We start from the raw sequence: 20,976 nt of genomic DNA on the forward strand, positions 1-20,976 counted from the left end.
AAGAGGTGAAAGTTTGGCAATGATTGCTCCCACTTGAAAAGATTCAGGAATGATGATGTCAAGGGATCGAATTTTGTTGACTATCACCCGTAGTTAATGAAGTTGCTCTAGTATGGGTTTATGGTCGTTCATGGTGAAGTCAAAGTATTATGCAATAAGATATTTATTTGTACCTGCTTATTGCATATTGTATTTGAATTCCAGGGCCTTCCAGATTTCTTTTGGAGATGTAAGTTCCTTATAGAAGTTGTAGAGCCGGTTTGATAAGGCATTCAGTATGTGTCATCGGCACAGAAGTGAGTCATCTTCTCGTTTTGCTCTTTCCTTCTTTAGTTTTTTGAGTCTTTGTCAGTGGGTTCAGGAAGTGATTGCAGATTTGGGTCCAGTAGATAGTATAGTTTTAGTGTGGTCAGAAAGAAGATCATCTTGTCTTGCCATCGACTGAAGTTTGCTCCATCAAACTGGTCTAGTCGAACAAGATCTTGGTTCATCATCTTGATCGAAGTAATGCTTGCTTCCCCACTCAGTTTCACCGAGTTTGCTATTGGATTACAGGCAAATCCGTTCCCAAGATACAACAGAGCCTTGGGCGAGAATCTGCAACCAACAAAGTTGAAGAATCTCCAAATAAACCTTCTGTGAGACTATAACAGACCGGACTGAGAAAGAAAGAGAAAGTGGATTTCGAAAATGTGTATTTTTTAAGTTTGATTCATGCTCCTTAAATAGTTTATGAACAGGTATGAAGAAAAGGTAGGTGCTGGTTCAGAGAAGGCACCTTGAACAGTCACAATTTCAAACATTGTGACTATTTAAAAAGTGGTTAATAGTTAATGACTGTTAACTTTGAATTATGCCTCTTGATCACACCCGATCAAATCGTGACCATTGATCTCATCAACGGTGATCAACGGTCAGCATCGCACCAAAACCAAAGCCGCCCTTCGCGAGCCACGCGGGTGCACGCGTTCAAAGCTTATAATTTTCCAATGTGGGACAAGTTCAAAACTGGGTTTTGTAAGAGAAAAGCTAATTTTTCAATCAAGTGTGTAGGTGCAATTTCTCATGTAATTGACCAATCAAACCCATTGAATTTAATCTCTTATGAGATTAAAATTCAACAAAGACATTCCGAATTGGAGAAGGAGCACAGGGGACTAAGCCACGATATGCAATGGGCTCTCTAGAACTTGCTCCGCTGCGGTGAAAAAATAGAGAGTTTTTCAGTTGAGAGGGCTCTCTCCTTCAGGTGGCACTAGTGGTGTACATGGCGATCGGCGGTGGAGGTAGAGGCAGGTACGATGGCGGGGGGGGGGGGGGGGGGGGGGTTGGTGTAGAAGAAGGCCATTCCGAGGTGGAGGTTTCAGAGATTTTCCAAGGTGGAGGGGAATGATGGTGGGGGCGTTGGTGGAGAAGAAGACCATTCCGAGGTGGAGAAGGAGCACAAGGGACTAAGTCGCAAGTTTAACCTTACTGGGAGAGAGATTCGGCCTAAGTACATGTGTCGAGTATAAGATCTTCAAAATTATAAACGTGTTTATTGATATCACATAGTAAAGTAGATGTCTGTCACAAATAGAATGGAAGTACATGAAAATGAAGTGCAACCAAGTACAACAAATTCTATAGATATCACATAGTAAAGTACAACATATTCTATAGATATCACATAATGATATTATGGTACTTGGTTTTTTTCAGACCTTTTCTTTAGTTTGCATTTTGAAGCGAGGTAAATTAAGATTGATGTAAGTATTTATGTCGATTTAGTTATGTTGGCGTTTAGAAGGAGTGTAAATCAAGATAGGCATTAAACTCTACTCTGATTTAGATTTGTTGGCATTTGGAAGAAGTATAAATCAAGATTGATTTAGATTTGTCAACATTTGGGTGGAAATGAGTTCTATGTCATAAATTGATGTAAAATCTTGTCACATGTAAGGTTGTGTTTGGAAACGATGCAAATAAGTGTTAATGCAAATATGTAGAGTGCAAAACAGTTTATATAAATTGCAAAGTTGGGTTAGTTTTGCATCGATAAATTTACATTCTTACCAAACAGACTTTTAGCATTAATGGATATAAACACGAATTCTAATAAAGCATATGCCTTTCTTTATCAAAAGCCCACTTGAATGCAAATTTACTTCTTTTTTATTGATGTACTTTTACATCTTATTATTAATGTAAATATGCATTGATCTATCATTTGTCAATGAAAAATGTAATGTTGCAAAACACAGCCAAAAGTGAAGCAGAGTGCAAATTTACCCTGAACCAGGATTTACACTCTATTTGCATCGTTTCCAAATGTAGCATAAAGTTATATATCAATTATCGATGTAAATACTACATCAATAATGTCGATGTAAAACTCGACATTTTTTGAATTCACGCTTTTCAAAGTTAACGATCACTTTTTACAGTTCGGTGTAAAACCTCATCGATGTACTTTTACACCGATGAGGTTTTACATCGATCCAAACAAAGCCTTGAGGGTAAATTGCAGTTTAATACCCTAATACCCTACTTTATGCTAATAACATTGTCCTTCCCTAATTCAAAGTTAGAATGTTAACCAAAATTGTTGATATTATCATCTCAACATTTTTAAATGTCAAAATTGCCCTTAAGTAAAAACATGTGGCTTTACACTAACCAAACAGCCCCAAAAAGAGTCATTTATATCCAGCTTGAATAGTGGGTTAAAACCCACCCTGACCCTCACTCACCTCAATCCACCCGCTTTGATCCATGTATCCACCACACAATATTTTTCTAAAAACACACAAAAATATATTTCAACCAAAAAAATCAGAATTACAGAAAAAAAATACATAAAGTGAAAAAAAAAAACAAAAGGTATATATAATTCAACAAACTTTATAGAAATTGTAAAAAAAAATACAAATTTTATGAATTTTATATCAATGTAATAGGGAGGGGTAAATTTAGAAACTACTTTACCACTCAAACGGTCAAATGGATGTTTTGGTAATTTTTCCGCTTTCATTGGTTCAAGATAATTGAAGGATGGATCTAGATGCAACAATGTTAGAAAGTTTAGGAAAAAAACAGTATTATTAGCATAAATATCAGCAATCTACCCTTAATGATTACTGATGAATCAATTTTTGGTGATGTATCAAATTTGTGTGTTAAATAATTCGTCATTTTTTATGATGTATCAATTTTTGGTAGTATATCAATTTTTCATACATAGGAATGATTGGAAAGATAAGAAGCGTTAGTGAAGTGGCATTTCAGAAGCCTGAAATATTGCCAATTATACTAAAGCTATGCACACAAGTGGTTAAATATCCCCCCTTTCTCTCTGCTGGGTCCACTTTTATCTGAAACATAACTTCACTCACAATATCTATCAAAAAAAACCACTCAGATTATTAATAGTATTGCCACTTATCACTAATTTGTTGTTCACACACACGTGTTTTTTTTTTTGTACCTTTTAACTTTGTGGACTTTCCACAGTAACAAGAATACATATTCCTCATATCTATAATCTATGTTCAAATTAAGAATAAATCTGATTTGATAGTTCATGTATTAACAAAGCCCAAGTGGGTCAATGCATCTCCTTTGTCTTCAGTCCTTCATCGGTACAAGATATAAAAAAACTACAGTTTACATCCTCTCTCGTGATCTATTCAACTGGGATGTGAGACGAATGAAGTCTACTTCTTTGCATGGAATTGTGAGACCACCCATCTGGTGATCGAACCCGAACTCTTCCTCAGCCAAACTGAGCAGGTATTGGAATGAAGGATGCTTCAAGTAAGATATGGGCACTACGTACCGCTTCTTCTCGTACTCTCCAACGTAAACGACGAAGTGGCCTTTCGGGACGTCAGACGCAATGGCCTCCACAAATTGGCTCCTTCTCAAGCCTTGTAGAAGCTGCTTGGCATGAACCATTCCAGGCAACTGAATACCCATCTCTTTGATAGAGAAAGCAGCGACCTAAAACAAAAGAAATCACAGATATATATTTGCTAAAACGAGAAAAGCTCAAAAACGTTTGATGTAACAAGATATATAACTAAAAGCTTTAATTCAACTGTAGCTAGGTGACTGAATGCGTAGAAGTGGGCATCTACGCACACATATATATAGGAGGCAGTATGGGTGGAGAATTTTTTCAAACGGATTGTTTGCGACTTATTGTGAGGAGACTAGCTAGCCTATCATGCGCGCGTCTCTTCATCAAATGGATTGTGTACTATTCATGCAGCCGACCGCAACCAATTGGGTTTTCAGAATCGGAACAACTGGGATTGTCCTGCTCGGCATGCATTATTAGAGAGATGAATCACCGCACACAGCTTTGCACAGAATGTTTGTGTTGTTTAGGAGACATTTTGTTGACAACAATCTCAATTTGTGGATAGAAATCATGTATGCTATGATTCATTCTTCTTACTTGTTACAGAGAGGGATAGAAGCCAACTAACCCACCTACCTGTCACTTTGGTGCTTATACATAGTAACACTAGTTACAAACAGACGAGGAATTATATTTCCACTACATGGTGTTGCCATGGTGATTTTTTTTAGATATTTTGGTTCCTATAACAAAGAGACTGAATTTGGTTGGCATCAGCTTCGGCCTCTACATAGTCCGGGGTTAGATTGGAGCAACCCAACTCCATTGCGCATAATATTCTGGATCTCCTGGTTACTTAAAGGTGTCAATTGACTGTTTTTGGGTTGGACATCGTCCAAATTAAAATCAATTTGGATGGATCAATAAGATATATTGAATTGGACCAGTCCAGACTTAATAGTCCAAAATATTTATTGGATTGGATCTGGCCCATCCATAATAGATTTATATTGCATTGGGTTGGATTGAATCAATATTTAGAAGAAAAGAATACAAGTGTCAATGGATCAGGTTTGGATTGGAACCAATCTCAATTAAGATAAATTTGAACATATTAGACGGTTCAGACATTGAATTAAACCAATTCAAAATGGTCCAAAGTAATCATTGGATTGGACCTAGTCCATCTGTAATGGACTCATATTGGACAGGATTGGATTGGACCAAATCCAATCCAATTGACACCCCTTCTCCTGGTAATACAGGATCTGTACTAATTTTATTAAAAATCTGGACTAGCATCCAATTAATAATAAGATCACACGCAAATTTAACCTCATTTAAATCTTATTAGAATCTAGAGTTGTCAAACGGGCATGGCCCGCGTGCGGCCCATGCAAAGTGCAGGTTGTGCGATACTGGCCCATGGGCTGTCCTAGGTCGTGCCCCCCTCCCCTGGGATAATTTGAGGGCTCAATCTAAGCCTATGCGGTCCCATGCCGTGCAACGGGCCTGGGCTAGGCAGGTTGCAGACCATGCCGTGGGCCTGGGCCACAAGGCAAGCCTTAGGCTTGGGCCGAACCAGGCCAGAAAGGCCTAGACTATTTTTTTTTTGTTTTGCTAACTTTCCTTTGGGCTTTGCGGCTTTACACGCTTTGGGATTTGGGAACAAATTGAAAAATTAAAAATCTAAAAAGAAATAAAATAAAATACTTACCAAAATACAAAATGGACAATAAATTGGAAAAAATAGGAATTTTATTTTATTTAAAATATAAAAAAAAATACAATTTGAAAATAAAATGTTACATTGTTGAAAAAATTACTCAATCTCCTTGACTTTAATCATCTGCTTCATCAGATGCAGTAGTATCATGCCCTTCTTTGTCTTGTAATTTATCCTCAACATCCAACAAATCTTTAAAGTAAATGTCTTTTGCTTGTTTCTCATGGAAGAGCAAATGTTTGGCCAAGTGGCCAGTAGGCCCAGTACCACCCTTGCTACTGAAGCTAAAATTAATCCTACATTTTTAGCAAATGACTCTTTTTTCCTTCCCCTCAAACTCCTCTATTTTAAATATTTTCCAAATTGGGCTATTGAACTTACTATTGTGGAATTGGTTTTAGGAGGAGGAATCGGCCATTTTTTTAATTCTAAAAAACGAAAATTAATTTAGTTGCACTTACTGACTTACCCAGATGGTCGGATTACCAATTCAAAATCTCAACTTGATTTCAACGGTTGAAGCCTCTCAAAGCCTCCTAAATGGCTAAATAAATTGCTAAGTGCCTAACTACCTAAGTGTATGACAGTATGAGTGTATAGTGTGTATGAGAATTGAGATGAGAGACTGAGAGAGTACAATTGTACGAGAATTGAGAAGAGAATTGTTGAATTAGTGTGATGAGAATGGTGGACTGTTGTGGAGGATAGGGTTCTTTATAAGAATTGAAGATAATTCAATTGCCCAAAATACCCTAAAAATTAATCATTTTTTAGTTGTTGAGAGGGGTATTTTGGTTATTATAAAGTTATGTATCACTTTACCTAAATGCCCCCACCAAACTAGCTGTTATATAGCTATTGAGGGGTATTTTTATAAAAAATAAAAAATAAAAGCTGAAACTAGTTATTGGGAGGGGTTAGGGGTACCCAACCATTTGTTTCTCGGGTGGGCCGTGTTGCAGGCTAGGTTGTGCCAGCCCGTGGACATAAAAGCCTCGGCCCGGCACGACCCACACTTTGTCGTGTCAGGCCATGCCGTGCCACGAGCGGCATGGCCCGTTTTACAATTCTATTAAAATCTGAATCAAATCCTAAAGAGATGATTTCAAATTCAAATTAGATTTTCAAATCTAGTTATAGACTTATAGCCCAATCATACTATATGTCCTTTCTGTTTAATTATAGCTCAATTATATATATATATATATAGGAAGAATGACGGTTTAGCCCAATGTCAGAACTTCTAGGCCCAAAGTACAGTTGGGGTGGGTGCCAGCTCGGAATTGATGCCAATTCACCGGCTGGCACTGGTGTGTAGAGTGGGGGTTTTTGACAGGTATAGTCTAATTTTTTCCCCAAAAGTTTACTTACAGTGGAGGGTGGCCATCAAATATTTCAATAAAGGCTCACTTCAAGGAGGAGTATTGTTATGGTTAAGCCATAATTCTTTGTTGCGACCCACTCCGAATTAAATTGAGAAAAACCCGAAAGGTGAGACTTTGGGTGGGGTTTAGAGTTTTCTATAAGTGAGGTTATGAGTGCACAACTCTATATTCTTCTCCATTACAGATTACATAGTAGATTTTACTCCACCAGTGGACATAGACTATAAGATGAACCATGTAAATCTGTGTATCATCTTTGCTTGTTTCTCTTTATCTCTATTTTCTTTTCATTTTTGAGTGTCATTCGAATCTACTATTTTGGGTTTTTTACAATAAGTACAAATCAAATATGTACAATACAACTACATACAAAATACAAGGTTTTGCAATTTACATTTTTGTATTTATACTCCTTCCAAACTGAGCCATTGGGAGAGTACAAATTATAAGTATGTACAATGCAAATACAAGGTTGAGAAATAGAATATACAAGGTTTTTCAATCTACATATTTGTATTTGTACTCCTTCCAAACTGAGCCATTGGGAGAATACAAATTATAAGTATGTACAATGCAAATACAAGGTTGAGAAATAGAATATACAAGGTTTTGTATTATATATATATATATATATTTATATTTTTACTATTTTGTAACTGAGCTTATAAGGTTCAATTTGTATTTATGTTGTGCAAATACATACAAAATAATACAAAATACAAAGTTTTGCACTCTAAGTATTTGTATTTGTTCTCCTTCCAAACTGATCCTAAGGTTCTGTTTGGAAAGAGTACAAATGCAAGTTAAGGTGTATATATACACTTTGGTTCAGTATAGATGGTGTTTGGTAAGAATACAATATACATTTATATAGATGTACTGAAATCAACAACTTTCTGCAGAAATTTCAGGGCATATTTTGCATCCAAGATGAGAGCAAACGTTGCAATCAAAGTTGATCAATGTTAGAAAGGCATATTTCAATCTTGAGATTCGTGTTTGCATCTACAACTAAAAATTGGTTGACAAAAAAGTAAATTTGTCAATACAAAACTAGACCAACTTTGCATTTGTATGAACCAAAATACATTCTACATATTTATATTTCCATTGATAGAGGGCTCGTTTGGCAAGTCTTTTTGAGAAGATCTTCTTGTAGCTCTGACAATTAAAAGACGTAATGAGCTTTTGACATAAGATCTAGGCAGCCTAAAAACCGTTTGGCAGATGTGCGTCTTTCCATGTGTCATTTTGCATCTTTTTGCACAAGATTAAAACGCAAAAGACCCTAGAAGCTTCATTTGGAGCTTCTCGAAATCAGCCCAAAATGGGCTTCTCGTGTCTTTTCGGCATCCCGTCTTTGGCGATTAGATCTTCTGCATGCCAAATGAAAATAGACCGATTTTCAGTCTTCCCGACTTGTAAACAGCCAAAAGACCGTGCGAAAAAACGCACCAAACGGGCTAGAATAAACGGATAGACTGAAAAATATAAATAAATAAATAGAAAAAGTTAGGTCCAGTTGAATCAAAAATCAATATGGGATTCTCATCCTGTCTTCCGTTAATTAAGCACTTATTAATAACTGAATCATGAAGAAGGGTGTCACTAGGGAAAAACATCGAGTATGTCACACGCATAATTGGCTAGCTAAGGCGTCCGCCACTCTTTTGCACTCTCTGTAACTGGCTTATACTACATCTTTATAGCCCAGATCTATCTTCCGCGGTACACTCCGTCCTTGATCGTGGACCTTCTATTATTATTTATTAACCCAATCTAACGTGATAAATATGCCGTCAAGATTCCTACAGCACACGAACTGGCATGGCCGCTATGCCTTGGTGAGATTCAACAGCCAAACTGAGCAACAGTCGAAAGGACCGGCACCACCACATGGGCTGCAGGGTTGGCTGTTTGTGTTTTCCGTCTACTGCAGAGTACTCTGGTCCAACAGCCTTAACAGTAGTCTTGGTCTTTAGGTCTTTAATTGCATTTGCATGCACCAGCCCAGAGAGAGAGAGAAATCTAATAATCTCTTTCTCTCCTAGTGTGGAGAGAAACAGCAGAACAAGGTAGGGTCATGGCCGTATGGGTTAAATGGGGATCATGTATGACAGTAGTGTACGCTCCCCTCTGTGGAAAACATGTGCCATGTATAGAGAGTAGGAACCAGACAATCAATGGATCTCGCCAAAAAATACAAAGAATTTACCTACCAAACAGTACAACCGGATAGCTTTAATTTTAACCGTCTGGTTTGTGAATTTAATTGTTTGTGCCTGTGTACCAAGGTTTTAAAAAGCGATCGATCAGGAATCGAAGTCGTTCGCCAATGGGTCAAATGGATTGATGGTTTGATTGTTCGGGTCAATGGATTATTAATCAAATTAACAATTTTGGCCAAATTCCGGGTTAAACGTAAAATGGACCGGTTGCGTGGACAGTTCCAGGTCAACCAGTACAACCATTCGGTCCAATCCAATTTTCAAAAACCATATTGTGGATACAGGTACTGGACCTAGACATACAAATGAGATAGATCGATACCATTCAAATCACACAACTTTACTCTAATTTACTTGTATTTATATTCTTGTTTTTTTATTTGCTTTATTAAGACTAATTAAGTGGCACGTTCAATATATAAGAGAGGAAGGCAGAGAAATTAGTAGAATGAGATAAAGAAAATGATATCGAATTTGCTCTTAGGCCAATCTCATAGCTAGGCCTGTAAACGGATCAAATTCGAATCGAATCAGGTTAGATTCGAATTTGAAATCGATTATGAACAATAATATTCGAATTCGATTCGATATTCGACGGGTATCAAGTATTTCGATTTGAATTTAATTTGATTCGAATTCGACCGATAACTTGATTGTTGGCACAATGGCACTCTTGCAGTATCAACTTGGGTTGAGGGCCTTGAGGCATTGAGCAGCGGTGAAGGAGATGGTAGTGGCCGGTCACCGGTGCTCGACCGCTATCACTGGCATTGTTGTTGGTGATGGTGGTTGCTTGGGCAGCGACGATGCTGAGTCGAGACTCGAAATATGAGAGATAGAGGAGAAGATGAGAGATGAGAGAGAACTAAGGAGAGGCAGAGGATAAGGGGCAGTGGTCGCTAACAGGTATTCGACTATCGACTGTCGACTGCCAAATCGTTGATGTGGCCAATTAAGGTGGTTGCTCGGGCGACGACGGTGAAGGGAGGGTTAGGGTTAGGATTTGAAAGGAGATGGAGACTAGAGGAGAGGTTCAAATGTTCATTAGTTTCTACTCATTTGATTCAATGAGATTCGAGAATCGAGAATTGTTTATTTACTTTTTTAATCTTCTTTATATATATATATATAGAGAGAGAGAGAGAGAGAGATCATTGCATATCCGAATTTGATTTGATAATTTAATTGATAAAAAATTAGTGTTCGAATTCGATGAAATATCCAAATTCGATTCGATTATGCCGAATCTCAGATTTGAATTTGGATTTTTGAATACCATTTACATGCCTACTCATATCACATCACAGCTATGCATTGAAAACATCTCCCCATAAAAAGGGAGATGTCTCACATGGCTGAAAATGCTATAAAGTTGGTGTGAGGCGCATTCTGTGAGGAGCAAATTAATCCAGATTCAAAGAAAACATGTGAATTAGATTTTTGGCATAAAGATTCATACATATATGATAAAAATTGATTGGCCAGAACTAGTGTTTTAACCTCTGCATGACATGGTCCTAAGCCTTGCATCTGAGAAATCCTATCGTGAGAACATGTTGGGCTGAGGAATGTTTGATGATGTATCAGAGTTTTGCATTGTCTAACTGAATATAGTAGCGGAATCACCTGATTTTATTCTTATTTATTTATATATTTTATATAATTGATCTTCATTGTGCTATAGGACTCATTCATTGGTTGGTCCATGTTTTAATTTGTACTTAGCAACAATGATGTTGTTACATTGCAGCCCATTTGCCAGCAAGTTCAAGGTGCAACATTATCCCCACAATTATGAAATATTTACATCAGTATCTAAATTAAAATCTTCTTTGGCAGCATTAAAATCTAATCGAACTTTTCTTTTTAATCTAAGATTATGTTTGGTTTGAAAGAAAAGGTAGGGAAAGGAAGAGGGCTTCCAAACCACACAATGTACAGCCTAAATGTGTGCTATTTATTTGTTTTTTTAATCCGTAAAAATGTAAATTTACATCTACGCCCCACAGTATATCTTAACTGTATATCGGGAACATTTCACACTAGACTCACACCCATTTCCCACCCTATATTGGGAATATCTCTCTATGAATAATAAATACAAATAGAGAAGATGTTCACAATGTGCGGCCAGGACATGCTGTGAGATGAGTGCAAGGAGTTGATCCGGACTCTCTTAAGCATCCTTCCAAGCCTTGTTAATATCAAGAAAGAAATGCAAACCAAATTCAAAGCAAATTAAATGAAGTTGAGAACAAAAAACTGTGGGCACTCCATCCCTGGTTTCATATGGCGCCCTCCGAATTCTTGTAAACCATTAGGTGTTTCAGCAAATTGCCTTCAGGCTTCATGCTGTACCTCCAACAAAGCTTGTTCGCGTCCTCATGTCCTTTTAAGAGACCCTGTTCATATAAATCAGACAAATGGGCTCCCCGCAACGACCAATCATACATTAAAATTGGCTCAATGATTCTAAGGCCGGCCTGGTTCATTTTTTGGTACTTGGATAATTTGTTTACCCGGTTCCAATGATTCCCGGCCAAGAGTTATCTAAGAAAATTACGGTACCAATATGAAAATTCGATCAATTACCCGATTGATCAACTTACTCAACAAAATATAGGAGTAGATTTTTCCCTCCCTTCTGAAATAGTGCTTCATTATTAGGGCTTCCTTCTACCACCCTTACAATGACCAAACTGGGTTAGATTCAGTGCCTCTACAAAATGGAAAAGTCTGGCTGGGTTTGTTCCCTTACCAAATTGTAATGGGCCCCCAGACCTGATCAGGTCTTCAACTATGATGACCAGAGTAGGGTTGGTACAGTACAAGCACAAATTGGAGAAGCACATGGATTGTATATACTCTTCTCACCAAGTAAAAGGAACACGAAGTCCTTTTGAACAATATATCAATTGTTGAGTTTGACAGACTGGGTGAAGACAAGATAGAAGCAGTTAGCTTCATTTGTCACAAATATCTCTTCATTAACCCAATGAAATGAGCCCACCACTTTGTAAGTTGTAACCCAAATTAATCAATGAATGGGGGGGACCTTCCCCTACCTACTCCACTGTTTCTGCAATGGTGGGACAGGCTACAAGTAGTACAATGCAACCCGTCCGGAGATCCTAATACTGAGCTTCCAAAGCAAACCATGTGAGCCTTCATGAAGCATGTCTCTCAACATGCCCAAACCAAGAGTGAGACACTCAGAGAGGGCTGCCCATGTACTCAGTTCCTCTCTCTCTCTCTCTCTCTCTAGTCTATATATACAAACCAAGGAGACCAGCTAGCCATCTCATCACTGAAGTCTTTCACAAATTACAACAAAGCACAACCAGCCCTCTCAGCCTCTTCCTTAGCCTTCTTGTCTTTCATCAAGAGATAGTAGAAGTGCATATATAGAAACCATGGGTTTCCAGTTGCCCGGAATGCTCACCGGCCGACGGTCTCCTTTGAACACGAAACGATTGGATTCGGCCACTAGAGATGTGCCGAAAGGTCACCTCGCCGTCTACGTTGGCGAGACCCAAAAGAAGCGGTTTGTGGTTCCACTATCCTACTTGAACCATCCTTCCTTCCAAGATTTGTTACGTCGAGCTGAAGAAGAGTTTGGGTTTCATCATCCAATGGGTGGTCTCACGATCCCTTGCAGAGAAGACTTATTCCTTGATCTCACCTCTCGTTTAAACGGTTCACTATAGTCGATCAAGTCTATGGATGGCAATCCTAATCCTTTGATCATCCGACCAATCAATTTTGCTATTAAGTGGGCACTGGGCCTACTGCGTAATTTGCAGCCCATTTGTAATTTTTAAGCCCAGTTAGCACACCCATCTGTAAATATATGTTATCAACTGTAAAAGAGTTGGAGGAAATGAGAAATGAGAAATCTTTCCTTTGAAAACATTTTGTTCAATTTTATACAACCCTTTTCTGCTTTTTTTTCAAATTAATTCTAGAATATCTCTTTTTTTCATTTTCGTTGGTCACAAGAGAAAATAAATACAAGAGGAATCTTAACAGGCATCTCCGACGGTGCATCCCCCCTCAATATCCCAGCATTTCACAAAATATAAACATAAAAATTCTATTTTGGGGATCTAGGCCGAGCTGGGCTGCAAACCGATCAAACCGAACCGGATATGGGTAGCTCCAAATTTGATTCGTTTGAACAGTATAAATATAATGATCAAAAACTAAAAAGGGATTCTGATATTATAATTCATGAATAAAATTAATTGAAAATTACTTATATAAAAACCTGGTATTTTCCGTTGCCAATTGTTTTTTCTTGTGTCAGTTCCAAAAACAAAACAAAATCAATTGGTTCTTTTCAACAGAAACACAGAAAATATGTTCTTTTTTAGTGTATTTTTGTTTCCAAATTGAAACAAAAAAAAAAATGTGTTCTATGGGTAAGAACAAGTTTTTATCTGGTTATTTAATTTCATGTTTCATAAATTATATAATTTCTAAATTATAAAATTTGTTTTGTTTTAAAAACCATTATTTTGACGGTTTTAAGAACCTAAATATTGTTTTTTGAAATAAAACCAATTTTCTTTTGCCTTTCAAAACAAATAATTCAACAAGATGTTTTTTATTTTTTGTTGATTTAACCATTTAAAAAACAAGTGAAAATAAAAACATCATGTCATAGAGCACCCACTTAGTAAAACCCCCAACTTTACCAACTTTATTGATGGATACAATTTAAATTTTTAGTGAAGTTGAAGTATCTCTCTGTTCACCTCCAAGCTAAGGATGCATTTGACATTCCTTATTTTAAGGAACATCTCCTTTTTGCAATTAAAAACTTAATGTTTATAAGAGAAATTTTAACAACAACGCTGTCTTTGGAAACGATGCAAATGGAGTGTAAATCCTGATTCAGGGGAAATTTGCACTCTAGTTCACTTTTGCCTGTGTTTGGCAACATTGGCAACATTACATTTATGCATTGACAAATGACAGAAAATACATTTTCTAATACATATTTACATTGATAATAATATATAAAGTACATCAATAAAAAAGAAGTAAATTTACATTCAAGTGGGCTTTTGACAAGGTTTTTAAAACCGGCCTGGACAACGAACCGGTCAGGGGTCCGGTTCCCGGGTAGAACGGTCTGATCGTTCGAATCGAATGGATGGCCCGTTTTGACAAAAAAAAATAAAAAACGGTCAAAACCGTTGAATGATTCGAACGGTTCAACTGCCTGGGTCAACGGTTTGCTGACCAAATTAACGTTTTATGGAAAAAAATCTAATTTTGGGGAAAATCGGAACCGGTTCCTAGTTTTTCCAGTCCGACCGTCTAGTTCGGTCCAGTCCGGTTTTGAAAACCATGGCTTTTGATAAAAAAAAATGCATATGCTTTATTGGAATTCGTGTTTGCATCCATTACAGCTAAAAGTCTATTTGGTAAGAATATAAATTTGTCAATGCAAAGCTAACCCAACTTTGTAATTTATATGGGTCACTTTACACTATATATTTGCATTCACACTTATTTGCATCGTTTCCAAATGCAGCCAAAAGGGAGATAAGTCCTTAGACAATGTAGGCCTTCCATGCTGAGAAGCTCTCTCCCCCTAAAGTCATTCCACCAAAGATGACGCCGATGACTCCAACTAAAGGGTCTCAATTGTTAGGCACATCATTGCGGCCAAGGTTATCTCTACAAGGTGTTAGAGGATCAAACAAGGTTTTCTATGTAATTGTGGAAGTCTTTGCAGCTCTACGTGTTGTGACTGTCATCTTTGTGGAATTTACATTATTTGTCTTAGCTTCTCTTGTTGCCTTGGGACTTCATCTTCTTCGACCATCAAATAAAATGGTGGTCACAAATTTGTATAAGCTCCTCGGTTCACGTAGCATTGAGGGGCGTGAAGTTTTTGAAGGTCAGTGGTAGAGTCCTCGATCAACGATATCTATGGCAGTCCAATCTCTTCCAATTGTGGTCAGCTCGGTTATCATCTATGTCTTTACGCTTCAGATTACATTAGTCCTCCTTATCTTTCTAGTGTTGCATCTATGCTTCCTTAGCGTTGATGTATTTTTGTGTGTGTGCTAAGAGTTTAGTCATGTCGGTAGGGGCCTTCTTCTACAATGAGAAATTGAAGTGAGAGGAATGTGAGCTATTCATCAAGGCGGATACGACCATAGACTGGTTCAAGTTCTAGACTTGAATAAACTAGGCGTTGAACCTTGCCAAGTACTCCCTTAGGGACTCCCTATCTTTCTATTTGATCTACATGAGGTTGGCCGATATCTTCTAGTATCGTTAGTTGTTGGTGAATTGTTCAAGGAACTTTTCTTCAAACTGGTTCTAAGTGGCCATAGATCAGGGTGACAGTGCGGAGTACCACTGCCAAGCAACTCTTTGTAGGGTGAAAGTGAAGGCTGTGCACATTAAGGCTTCTAAGGTCCCATGTAGGAGGATTGTGGCCTTAAATCCTTCTAGTTGATTTGTGGGGTTTAAGGTGCCATCGTACTTCTCAAATTGAGGTGGTCAACATCTTGTAGGGGGTTACTCATCCATGATCGGATCCTTGCTAGGATGAGTTCCAGAGGCAAGCGTATGGCAGTTGGGGTGACTTCTCTAGGATTTGAATTCAAATCCATCTTTATCAGGTTAGATCTTCGAATTGGATATCAATTAATAGTGTCAGATCATATTTGGACCCTGATTCGAATCTGGTCCAGTCCGTTTGCATCCCTATTGGGAACATCTACCAAAGACAAGTATTTTCCCCATGCACGTGCACACTAATATGTGCAATTGTCCATATGGGTGTATGTGGGGTGCATGGTGCTGATGTGATCTTTTACAATACATCTCTTAAAATTGCATCTCTGTAGGTTGTAAAAGATAGGTTCGAAGCCTAAAATAAGGAATGCCAAATGTAGCCTAAAATAAAAATAATGCGTTGTTAGGAGCAGATATGGTCTTAGGTTTTAGTATTGAAGGATGCAATGTGGTGCGATGTGGATACGATGCGATATTGAAGGGAAGTGATGACAACATGTCTAAAGGGAAGTAACCATTATGTCTCTGTTTACTTTCTTTCGACTTCTTCTTCTTCCTTTAGTTTTTTCTTTCAGTACTTGTTCCTTCTCGGCGTTAGGAGGTGTCTAATGACTTTTAGTTCCGGTCTTCTTATTTCTCTCTCAATTAATCTTGGGGATCACATTGATCTCTTGGATTATGAGTAGATTATCTCAATGGATCCCTCAGGTGAAAGAGAAGGTGGAAAACAACAAAAGAATTATCACAAGGGTGAGACAGGCCCATTTGGAATTGTAGATGCGTTCTCAAATAAGTCCATGACTTCTCATCTTCCTAGGAATAGACCGTTAGGTCCATGCAAAAAAAGTAACGTAGCGAAATCAATGCATGAATCAGAATGCGACCTAAACAATAATAATAGTAGTAGGGTGGTGAGTTACAAGGAGGCACTTCTTGTCATTAGAGAATTGGTTAACTGCTTGAGCAAAAGTGAACACAAAATGGAAGAGGCCCTTAATAATGATTTAAACCACGTGTGTGGTTCCCCTTCCTATATTAAAGAGAAGAAGACAGGAATGAAACCAACAAAGTCAAAAAAAATATTTGCTCTTACTCAGAATCTATAGAGGGTAGTGAAGGAATGAGAGATCCATCCTATGGACGCCCAAAGATTGCGGAATAAGGGGCGAATTTCAAAAAATTTTTTCTCTCCCTTCAACTGGGAATCGTATTCCTTATTTAGAAAATCATATTTTCAATGATCAATCTTGAACCATAAACTGAACCAGATCTGAACCAAAAGGAGTGGGAGAGGATTATACCTGATACGGAGAAGTAATATCTCCCAACGAAGGTGTTCACGCCCAATGAAGGATCCAAAGACTACTCCCACTGAAGATGGCGCAGTGTAGGTGGAGCAGAATCAGCAGTGTTCTTCTCCAAGAACTCTGTCCTTCGCAAGAATCAGCAAGATGGTACGTGAGCACAGCTTCCTTTCAATCCTTTCTCAAAGGACTGATGTCAAGATCCAATCTTGACTTCTCCCACAACTGGAGATCGAACTGGCAAACAGGGCGGCAAGAACAGGGAGGCGGCAAGAGAGCAGGGAGCAGAATTCTCTCTTCTTGATTTCAGCACTAAAGAAAACCTGATGATCTGTGTTTTTTTTTAGGCTGCCGCCCCCTTCTTCTTTTATAATCTTAAAGGGATCAGCTCCTAATCAGATTAGGAGTTGCTAATCCAAATCATATTTGGGTTAGAAGTCCCTTTAAGTGATAAGGGGTAATCCTTATCTTATCTGGAGATCAGATCAGCCATCTCCTAATCTGATTAGGAGGTTTCCAGATCTAAATCTTATTTAGATCTTGGACTCTCTAAGTGGATAGGGTCTAAGCCCAATCCTATTAGCTGATCCACTTCAGATTTCGCCCCTTTATTAACTAAATAAACAGCCCAGTTCGAAATGGGCTTTAGGCCCATTAAGCTTATGTGCTCACTTAACCCTCTTAACTGCTGCCCAGTTGGGCTTCCTTGTATGGCGTGGGACCCAAGCATTGATCTACACATCAGTCACATGGGTTCAGCCCAGCCTTTGTTACAAGGCCTGGCCGAATACACTGTTAAAGACAGTGCACCCCCTGAAACCCATCAAATGGGCTCTACGGGCCCAACACTTACCCTAAGAGGTCCCTGGGCCAAGCCACCTTGTAACACCCAGGGACTGTGGGCAGATGCAAGATTAGCCCATTAGGTATTATCCTCAATGGTCTTACACTTAACCTCTCAACCCGACAAGAGAGGACCTCTCCCTCGGCTGCAAGGAACAGTGTTGCACTCTCCACTCACATGGATCCCGGGAATTAAAACCTTCTTGCAAACAATTTAGAAACCATATATATATACTTTTATATCTTATATAAAATATATTTTGCAAAACAAATCTCAACGGTTGAAATCGGCTGCCGGCAGTCTTGGTTTCCATCAGTGAGAGTGCATCCCCGATCATTACCTTTGTCCGACAAAGGGGCTGATCCTGTCACTATGATCACCCACTCAGATGAATTCTCGGACTGTCCCAACATACCCAGGTTTTGACCCCCGCTAAGGATCTCACTGATTGGTACATCAAAGATAGCCCAATCCGACACCTAGTGTAGTATCATAATCGAGTCTAGGGGTCGGGTGTAACTTTCCAGTTTTGCCCATCAATCTCCAAGGTCCAGGGCAATACTGGAAATCTGGTTCAGTTCAAAGATTCAATTAATCCTACACTGTATGTGCCTAGGGTCTCACCTTGGCAACTGAGACAAGCCACCCCAACCGACTTGGTGGCACTACAGTGTCAGCCTTGTCAGGATAGGTCTCCCCAGACCGACCCACTGGCTGTGAACATTCTAAACTAACACGAGTCTCATTAAGTGTCCAGTTTAAGGGTATTACACAGAAACATACCAAGGGAACATGAATCAAATATGTATCTTTATTCATTTACAATAAACTCATAAAGTACATCATTCTGATTGAAGCTAAGGGCATACAAAACTGTCTAACAGGTAGGACCAAGAGTCGTCATGACATTGCTGAAACGAGCAAGGCTAGGAAGTCTCTTGACAACCTGCTTTTGGAAGACTTGAAGAACAATCCCAGGACTTCAAGTGATGAAATCATGATAAAGGAAATTCCAAAGTTGCTCGGCCTATTAACCTGGACATGATTAGGAAGGAGAGAAATACTGAAGACGAGATGTGATCTTTCTCTTACTGCAAAAATCCTTGGGGATCATGAACCTCTCAAGATTATTGTTGAGAGAGCTATGAAGTGGGGTATTTAAAGGAAAAATTGACATTCGCTTCATTGGTAATGGCTTCCTCCTTCTGTCGTTCTCTAACACTGAAGACTATGATATGATCCTCAACGAGGGGCCATGGTTTGTTAATGGGAAATACCTGGTTACCTTTCAATGGAGGAGAGGTTTCAACCCTCTCATGTAAAAGATCAAAGAAGCTTATCTATGGATACATTTGCTTGGTCTCCCTCTTGATTGTTGGTCAAGAAATAATTTGGAAATCATTCTCCAAGAAATTAAACCGGTTCTAAAGCTAGACTCCGACATGGAAGATTTTTAGAGAGTTATGTATCCTCGGGTTTGTGTATGGGTCAACCTTACCAAGCCCTTTAAGATTCAAATCCCAATAACGTCTGGAGGCCAAGAGCATAAGATTAAGGTATTTTATGAAAATATTTTTTGTTTATGTTTGAATTGTGGATGGCGTGCACACAAAGCCAAGAAATTCCCTGAGCACTAGAATGAAAATGATAGAGAAGGTTGGATAGTTGTTCAGCATAAAAAAAAAGAAGTATAGTAAGAAAGCCTGGTCCCAGGTACAACAATGTGAAAGATGATCTTAAGGGTAGATCATGGAATAAGAGGAAAAAATACTAGCTCCAGGTAAAAAAACCAAAGAAATGATCACGCGCAAAAGAATACTAGATCCAACTTCATTAACCTGGGACACATGATCCTGGAACCATTACACCCAAAGAAGCTGAGGCCTGTGTAGGTTCCAAAGCTTAATGCTACTAAAAAGAATAAGAGCATTATAGAATATTATGAGGGCAAAATTTTTTATCATGATCAATCCATCAATTAGGATGAAAATTTAGAGGGAATTGGAGATGACAATTTTGATGATGATGAGTTAGAAGGAGAAGGTGAAATGGAGGAAGATTGAAATGATCAGGAGATGCACGAGGAGGGGAAAGAGATGCAAATTGATCAATAAAAAGCTGAATTTGATGGGGAGAATATGGGCCCTATGACCAATGAGATGATCAATGTAGATGCTAATCTGGAATGTTAGAGGGGTGGGTAAGCCTCACCTGAGACGTCAAGTTTTTAATCTCTCAAATTCCCATAATGTTGATTTATGTTTCTTAATGGAAACTAGAGTAGGTCCTGAACATGCAAAGAAAATATTAAAAACTTTTCCTTTTGTTGAATCAATTGGATTAATTGGGGGGTTTTATGGATTTTGTGGAAAAAAAATCAATGTAATCTTAAAGTCATCTTTTTAAATGATAGAATTGTTCATGCACTTGTTGAGGATTTAATGCTAAATAAATATTGGTTGTGCACGTTTGTATATGCCCCTCCTAATCGTATAGAACAAAGAACTGTTTGGTCTTGGCTTAAGGAAATATCTGATAATGTTGACCAACCTTAGTGTGTCGTGGGGGATTTTGAAGCCCTTAGAAGCAATGTTAATAAATGGGGTGGCCGAAATGTAACTAATAGTCAAACCAAGGAGTTTAATGATTTTATAAATTCTTGCAACTTAATAGAGATGGAAATGCAAGGTCTTTGGTCTACATGGAGAAACTACAATGTCAAAGAAAGGATTGGCTGGGATTTTTCTACCCATACCAATCTGCCCTTTCTTGCTTCAGATCACTGCCTATTCCTCCTTCAAATAGATGTTAAGCTGAATCTTGGGCACAAGCCTTTTAAATTTGAGGATATGTGGTGCCTTGATTCTAGGCTTGAGGAGGTTATACAAAATTCTTGGAGTTGTTCCTTTGAGGGTTCAAAAGCCACCCAATTTATTAAAAAAAATATATATGCTTGTTAAAAACTTAAGGGTATGGAACAAGCAAAAATTTGGTAACATTTTCCAACTAAAAGAAAAATTATGAAACAATTGGGGGAAGTTCAGGCAAATTTATTGAATGATGAACATAACATGTCTCTATTAAATTTAGAGACTGCTCTCCAAA

General features: G+C 38.2%; 2 protein-coding genes across 2 annotated transcripts; one reads left to right on the forward strand and one right to left on the reverse strand.

Annotated features, from left to right (window-relative positions):
- Nucleotides 1–3,645: 3,645 nt before the first annotated feature.
- LOC104589708 (auxin-responsive protein SAUR21-like) lies at nt 3,646–3,957 on the reverse strand. Its single transcript, XM_010248114.1, has one exon. The coding sequence runs from the start codon at nt 3,955–3,957 to the stop codon at nt 3,646–3,648; it is 312 nt and encodes a 103-aa protein (XP_010246416.1).
- Nucleotides 3,958–12,458: 8,501 nt separating this feature from the next.
- Nucleotides 12,459–13,110, forward strand: LOC104589699 (auxin-induced protein 15A-like). The gene has a single exon (XM_010248101.3). It carries the CDS (start codon nt 12,597–12,599, stop codon nt 12,888–12,890), a length of 294 nt encoding a protein of 97 aa, XP_010246403.1. The 5' UTR covers nt 12,459–12,596; the 3' UTR covers nt 12,891–13,110.
- Nucleotides 13,111–20,976: the final 7,866 nt, after the last annotated feature.

Source organism: Nelumbo nucifera, chromosome 6 (genome assembly GCF_055504915.1).
Source record: "Nelumbo nucifera cultivar China Antique chromosome 6, China Antique-T2T, whole genome shotgun sequence".
NCBI classification, from domain to species: Eukaryota; Viridiplantae; Streptophyta; class Magnoliopsida; order Proteales; family Nelumbonaceae; genus Nelumbo; species Nelumbo nucifera.

Bases quoted from the DNA above. Each gene is read 5' to 3' on its own strand.
- LOC104589708 (XM_010248114.1), bottom strand. From the start codon at position 3,957: ATGGGTATTCAGTTGCCTGGAATGGTTCATGCCAAGCAGCTTCTACAA.
- LOC104589699 (XM_010248101.3), top strand. From the start codon at position 12,597: ATGGGTTTCCAGTTGCCCGGAATGCTCACCGGCCGACGGTCTCCTTTG.